This window comes from Montipora foliosa, chromosome 9 (assembly GCF_036669935.1).
Source record: "Montipora foliosa isolate CH-2021 chromosome 9, ASM3666993v2, whole genome shotgun sequence".
Lineage (NCBI taxonomy): Eukaryota > Metazoa > Cnidaria > Anthozoa > Scleractinia > Acroporidae > Montipora > Montipora foliosa.
Window position 1 is genome coordinate 26,343,492 of NC_090877.1, and position 7,500 is coordinate 26,350,991.

At 38.5% G+C, this 7,500-nt stretch overlaps 1 protein-coding gene across 1 annotated transcript in view; it reads left to right on the forward strand.

Moving 5' to 3' along the window:
• LOC137970263 (protein FAM227A-like) overlaps nucleotides 1–7,500 on the forward strand; it is a 35,549-nt gene that overhangs the window by 21,242 nt on the left and 6,807 nt on the right. The window contains exons 9-14 of the mRNA XM_068816782.1: nucleotides 948–1,052; nucleotides 1,776–1,902; nucleotides 2,005–2,106; nucleotides 2,596–2,747; nucleotides 3,863–4,078; nucleotides 6,021–6,177. Coding sequence (XP_068672883.1) covers nucleotides 948–1,052; nucleotides 1,776–1,902; nucleotides 2,005–2,106; nucleotides 2,596–2,747; nucleotides 3,863–4,078; nucleotides 6,021–6,177 — 859 coding nt within the window. The remainder of the gene's footprint in view (nucleotides 1–947; nucleotides 1,053–1,775; nucleotides 1,903–2,004; nucleotides 2,107–2,595; nucleotides 2,748–3,862; nucleotides 4,079–6,020; nucleotides 6,178–7,500) is intronic.

Below are 7,500 nucleotides of genomic sequence, written 5' to 3' on the forward strand. Positions count from 1 at the left end.
AATTTTGCCAGGCAGGTGTCAAGCAAACACACTTAAAATCTAAAGAAAAAAAGGAACTGATTTTTTGATCATAGTACCACTTTAAAGGGGCTATGTCGCGTTATTTTAGGGTGTTTAGGGGAAATATTTATTTAATCACCAGTTTAAACTTCGAAAATGGTAATGTGGAATTTCCTTTACCGACAAAATTATCGTTACATCACAAAAAGATTATTCTGAGCAAAAACGACCTTTATCCACACCATTTGCCATAAACTTAAAAAACCTCGGGCCGACTTTTTTCAAGATGACCCAAATGCAATCCGTTTCAATCTTGTTCATTTGTGCCCATCCATGCTTCTCTTTCCTTTTGCTGTATTTCGTTTATGTTGATCAACAGTTTTAAGTGGTTATTGCAATGTTTCCTGCTACTTTTTAGGCATTTTTAATGTCATGAAATTACATCATTTTGCGTGACATAGCCCCTTTAAGCAGAATGGGAGCAAGAATAAAGAAATTTATTACCTAGGGGGTGTTGTCGCTAGATACATCATTGAATTCCCATAACTGGCATAAGAAGAAATGTATGATAGTCAGTAAGGAACATTAATTTTCAGATCTTGGGAATAAGGCCCGTTTTGAACGTCGCATTTTACATGTGCCGAATCTAATGCAAGTGAGAAAATATATATGTACGGAATATATTTTCTCCCAACGAGCCGTCAATATAATGTGGTATTGCCGTCTCATAATCGCAATTAGTTTATAAGATTTATTTCCAGGTCATCTTCAACCTCTAATAGATAAAAATTCAAAACAACTTGCGATTTTGATTTTAGAATTTGATGACGTCACTGTGAAAACCATTTATAGTTTCAAAACTGACTAATCGTAGTATGTCACGTCCTCAGATTTTTAAGTCTTCATAATGAGGACATTTAAAAAAATATACATATTTTTTTTCGTAGCCTAGCAGGAATATTCAAGAAATGCTGTTCAACCGTGTCGCTCATAACTATGTGAAGATGCTGTTTACAACACCGGTGACACAATACAGGGATAAATTTCTCAAGGTATTTACTGACAATGATTAGTTTGTCATTATCATTGCTATTCAGTGATGTTGTTGTCCGCAGTTTTATCCTTGCATTTCGATATCGGGAGCGTTACTGTCATAATGCACCTATAAATCCACCAATCACTGTATTGTAGTATCGCTGGCCCATTCACCAACTCTTTTCTTATGAGCTTTTTTGCTGTGATGGTAGTTATGGTCATGGTCATCATCATTCAGGGCTGAACATATGTAAAACCTATGCAATTCAAGAAATTTGATTTGTACGCCACAAACAATCATCCTCATTACTATGAATCACTGTGTTTCATGCTGTCAATTGACAAAAAAATGGTAGAAACCTTCCGAACGGGACAACTACTCGACGGCAATATTTGTTATTCACCATTTTTAGTATTTAATTATTGTCAAAGTCACTTCGAGTCGCCCTCGTAGCTGGTGGATTATTTATCGCGGGATTATTTTAACACGCGCGAGTAAATACATAGTTGCTCCGTTGTACTTTGCAGCGAGTGGCATGGTAAAGCCTATTGGCTTCGTGGCTCGCGAGGATGCCTCTTTTCTGCCGCTCGCTCTCGCGGTCAAACACAACGAAGCAACCATCGATTTACTCGTACGTGTTTAAATGATCCCGCGATAAAATATCCCTCCAGCTACGCAGGCTATATATTAATTTAGGAAGAATCAACTTTTAAAAGTTTTCTGCCTGTTTTTTGTTTAGCGTTATCCAAACATCATGGCACAGGCTGTGTACTGTACATTTTGCACGGCATTTCCTACATCTTACAAACAGTTTGGAGATGAATTCAAGGAGGATCTTATTCAGTTAATCACTGAGTGGATTGCTGGTTGGTTGGTGCCCAGTGTCATTTGGTCTGTCGTAATTACTGCATTTAACTATTTTTTTTTAAGTCATTCCATTGACTGTTTTATTCTTTAAACGCATGCAGGGACAAAGCCAGTGCCACGAATGTGGGACAAGTGGAACTTCAAAGCCCTGGAACCAAAGGATATGAGAAAGGATGAACAAATCAAGCAGGACGCTTCAAAAGGTCTGAAAACACACCACTTTCAGCTCAGCGGGAAATGGAATCAACAATTCCGTATTATTTTGTAGAGATTGCAGAAATCAAAATATTCCCTCGAGGTCCTTTTGGCTAAACTGGTTTCATGTTTCAGTTGCGCATGAATTGAGAATGTATTCATTACCACTCATTCACAGAGGCCGTTTTCCTTCTGTCTCATAAAGGAGTCAAGTACCGTTAAAAAAGAAAAAATAAGGTTCTGCAGTGCAAATGTACGTTTAGGAATTGATCGAGGGCTGTCAAGTGTACATTAGATTTCCTACTAGCTACTTTCCGACCGCTTAAGTTGGTAAATACACCGAAGGGGTCATTGAATGTGACAATAAAACTCTTTCATTTTCGCATTTATTTAGTTCAAAGTTTATTATATGGAAAATCCCATTGCTTTCCAGTGTGGGACTCGGAAGGATACGAAAACGATAACGCTGACAAATTTTGAAATTTTGCACTTCTCAGGGTCTTTGGTACATCTTCCCGTTGAATTCACGGATGAGGACTTGTCACAACAAAGCAGTCTGTCATCTTTTGGTTACAAACCCCGCCAAAAATCTTTGCCTCTGATAGTGGAAGAGCGAGCTGCTAACACCAATCCCCACCATGTAATTCAGGTACTATAGCGTTTTATATGTTTTATCATGGGTCTCTGTTTGATTTGTTGTGGGTCTACCGTGATATTATAATGGCGTTCATAAACTCATAAGATCAGAAATTTCCTGGAATTTTAGGCCGAATGGCAGTCATTTAGCATCTGCTATTTTGAATTTTTTGATTTTGCGAGGTTTTTCGTTTATCATTTGCCATGCCGGATGCCTTGATTTTTGCTCAATAATGTGAACACACAAGCCTTTCTGCTAGCGCGAATTCCACGGCGACCGATCAAGCCCCAGTGAATTATTCATTCTATGCAGTAAGAAAGGAAGCTTAACCACTTAGTGACGCAATCGTAAAATATTAGGAAGTTTAAGCACTGATGACGGCAACGCCACGGCAAAATTGCGAAAGGACCGGGGAGAGAACGCGGCTGTGGCGCGAATTTGCAAATCGTTAAGCAGCGCATGAGCTGAGCGACGGCGACGGGAAATTCTTCTTATAAGTCTTTTTCCAGTGATGTCTTCACTGAAAGCGGCCAGAAACCAACTTCTACTCACCCGCTGTGAAGGCCAGATAAATCATGAAGAATTCTTGCTGTTACGCGGTACAAACAAGTCGGACAATCTGGGCTTGCCATGCGATTTGTACGAGCGTTTTTACTTTGATGGCCTAGAAACACGATGCTTTTGTCGGAATCTCGCTTTCTCAAACACGATTTTATGGTATTAGTAAAAGTTCTTGGAATTTGCAAACAAAACTGAACGTTTCATCATCTTTGACAGCAATCGAGCACTTTGTCCACAGTGACCTCCTTAGTTTCGATTTATGTTGTATCCGCCAATCAACTCAGAAGTAAAACCACCTTTTTATAACATCAGTGAACTTTTAGAAATAAGGAAAAGTACTGAAGAACCTGTTTTGGGTTAAATGCATGGAAATGCAAAGCAAAATGAAGAAGTGTGGGATTTTAGTACTCAAGTTCTTACACATCTTCAGATCTCGACTCCTCGAGTCACGAGGTGACGGCGACGCTGAGATGGACATGCGCACAAGGAACGTAAGGTTTTCCCCTCTGCCCTCTGCTCAAAACTTACATTGCATTTGAAGCATAATTTACTAAACTGTTTGACAGGGCCAGGATAGGAGAAAACCAATGGCGTCACAATCCAGTTGCACAACAAAGAACCAAGACACGCGTAACTCAAGCAAACGTTTAACGGTATACGATCCCAAAGACGAAAAGGATAGTTCGTCATGGGTATCCATGAAGCGTGTTCAGGCACGAGTCTCTTCTTTATCAGCGTTTAAAGGGATACATAAAGCAAATCGTTTGGAGAAACGAAGAGAGGTTTGTACGTTAGCTAAACACACTTATGTGTTGCAGCTGTTGGGTTAAAACGTTTTTGGCCAGTCTGGTCTCCTCTCGTTCGTTCAAGGATAGCACAACTGTCATTTTTCACCTGGCGATCACTCCGCATATATGCTTCCTCCAATTGTGAAAGCACTCCAGGTCCTCAGTGTCTAGTGGTTTATTGACTTGCACGAAAAAAAAAAGAGACTGCAATCACTTTAAAGCGAGTTACCTATATTTTTTATTCCACTATCACGCCATTTTACCATATTTGGTCAAGAGAACGCGCAAAATATGAGACGGTAATACACTGTAGTGTCCCGGTTTGACCGGGTTTAGAACAGTGCAAATACGGACGGAACGTGAGATTTTCAATGAAGAAATTGTCTTCAACACGATGCAAATCTTTGTCACACCTTATTTCGTTTATCCAATCAAATAAAGGACATTTGGCTGGCTTTCTGTGCTGTTTACATCGTTCGCAAGCGCCCTGAATGACAGATGCTGCATTTTTTTAAACACTCTTACCAAACAAAATTGAACCAAAATAACACCTTGTTGTGGAATAATAAATCTCTTATTCGGTGGTTTAACATGTAATACTCGCGGACATTTCGCTCATTGCTCGTCTTTTTTCTCGCCCCTGTGGGGCTTGGAAAAATACTACGCAATTCTCAAAATATCCGCGCGTGTTATATTTTAAACCTTGGAATAAGATGTATTTATTTCATTGGTGAAGGCTCAGTTGCAGGAGTCGAACCTACAGCCTTCCGATTCCGAACGAGGTTCATGTGACAATTGCCCCGCCACACTACTGCTAGGATCTAAATTAAATTTTCGAATTTATGGAGAGAACCTAGTGTATGAATGTGGCCTGGCTCAGTCCCACGATCCTGCTATAGCTCAGTGGTAGAGCATCCGAATTAGTAATCGGAAGGTCGAAGGGTTAGACTCCTGCAAAGGAACACTCGAGTTTTTTCCGTGTATCCCCGAGTCAACGTCGGAAAAAAAATCTCTTCATTTCATTCACTGGGATTATAACATGTAACATCTCTTTCAGTACAATCGTGAAAATTTTTATCTTAAAGTTTAGGCTTTGAGTTCCAAACTTTATACCAGCTCAGTGCTACTTGAGCGCTTTTTCATTAGATGTTTATTAACAAATTCATAAGTTAACGCCACCTGCCTTGTTTCGTTCAGCAGATTGCTTACGCCAGTGTGATACCAGGATTGGTGGCCAAAATGAAAATGAAGACTCTGAACGCGAATTTGTTAATCACTGGTTAATCACTGTTTAAATAACCATCCCAAAGGGATTAGGTCGGGTGGTTTGTAATCAGTCTGCTAGGTAATGTAGGCCCCCTTTCAACCAACTGTCGTTGTGTGTTCAATCAAGGAAAGAAATGGCCACGACTTACAGTATCCACAAATTACCTTGCAAACATTTTCCACCCAATCAAAGAAAGGGATTGTTATTGATTCTGTTAAGGACGGTGCCTACTAATTGAATGGTATTCTGGCCCCGGTTTACGATTGTGCAGGAACTGTAGATCTTCACAAGTGTTATTGAAATCCAAAAAGAAAATTTTTCAAAGATAATTGATGAATAATATTTGTAAAAAGCTTTATAATACAAAGCAATGTATGGCGTTCTTTATCAAGTTGAAGCTTAATTATCTCTCAAAAATGCGTGGTACCAAGAGTACTTACTAAGATATACTTTCTCCGGATAGTTTTAAACCGCGCAAAAATATCACTGTATCAGTAAGCATCACCGATAGGAAATCCGATTATCTCCAGATGCGCAGAACGTATGCGCAATAACAATAATAGGCACCGTCCTTAACTTTCGTCAGTTCCGATTATGCTTGCGATTCCTTAGTGCAGTCTATACTGAGTAGAGAGTGGTTTTTACCAATTCCTTTGTTTTGTCTTTCAGTCATGTCCTGTGGGGCGAGGACCGGAGTTCAGTCACTGTGTCTTTGATGTTTATGGCCACAGTCCACTGGTGGAACAATTTCTTCGGATGCAGAAATTGTCCAAGGATTCAGGAACATCAGTGCTGATACAGAGAACCGAGATCAAGTCGCTGCCACCATATCCTTTCGTAGCACAAACTGTAATCTTCACAATATCTTAAACTGCCAGCTTTCCTCCCCTCCTTTGGCTCGCCCACTTTTAGCATTTTTCTCTGCTTAATGCCATTTTTTTCATTTTTTTTAAAATTCATTTTAAAATAAAGGCAATGCTGCATCTCAAGATTTGATTAAATTTAGAAAAAAGATAAGGAACTAAGCTCAAAGAATTTTTGTCGGCTAACAAAGCTAAACAAAGTAACAGGCAAAGAATATGATTGAAAGCCCGCCCATTTATTTTTAAAAGAGTTCTGTTTTGATCAAAACGACTCGTGAATAATTAGTTTCATCTCTGATTGTAACTTAAAATTTGAAACCAATAATAGTAAGTTTGCTCCTATTGCAATCCCAAATGCAAAGCTTTGCGATGAGTGGAAATAATCAAGTAAGAGGCATGATCATGTTAGAATACCACCTGCGACATTTTGTGGAAAAAGATAACATGTTTTCTCTCCTTAATAAGTTCACTTGTTAACGGTAAATAAACGACGTTTCGCCGGCGGTCATTATCATAATCAAACAATGGTAAAGGTAGGAAGAACAGTGAATTACGGTGAACATCAAAAATATGAGAAAGCATGATAACAATAATAAAAAGCAATTAGTTAAAAAAACCTTGAGTTTTAAAAAAAAAATTATTTTTAAACAATGCAAGTCACAATGAAGATTCCTACATATACAGATGATTACAGTTCCTACTTATACAAATAATACAAGTTACAGCAAAAATTCCTACATTTACAGATAATACATTTGTTACATAACATTAAGCTAAACTTAAAACGGTTTGATTTCACGTTGATTTCAGATCTCAGTTCGTTGATAAGTAACATTTCATAAACAATACATTGTTAAATCTTGAAGCCGTAAACTGTTTCAGACGGAAATGCTTGCCAATTTATGAAGACGAGATTTTTTGTTTTCTCGAGACGTTGGTAAAAGTGTTGGCGTTTAAAACCAGCACAACCCTCATCGAACAGGTCATATTGAAAGTGACGAACAAGAGACAATTGGTTCACAAGTTCAGGTGAATAAAAAAAAAAGAAAGTAAGAATAGAGCTGGGTGGCCATGTTTAACCTGCTTAAGGACGGTGCCTACTAATTCAAAGGTATTTTTTGCGCGGTTTACTGAAGATGTTGGAAAAGCAGGTCTTAGCAAGTGTTATTGAAATCCAAAAAGAAAATTGTTGGTAACCAGGCATTTTTCGAAGATAATTAATCGACAATATTTATAAAAAGCTTTAAAGTACAAAGCAATGTATGGCGTTGTTTTCCAAATTGAAG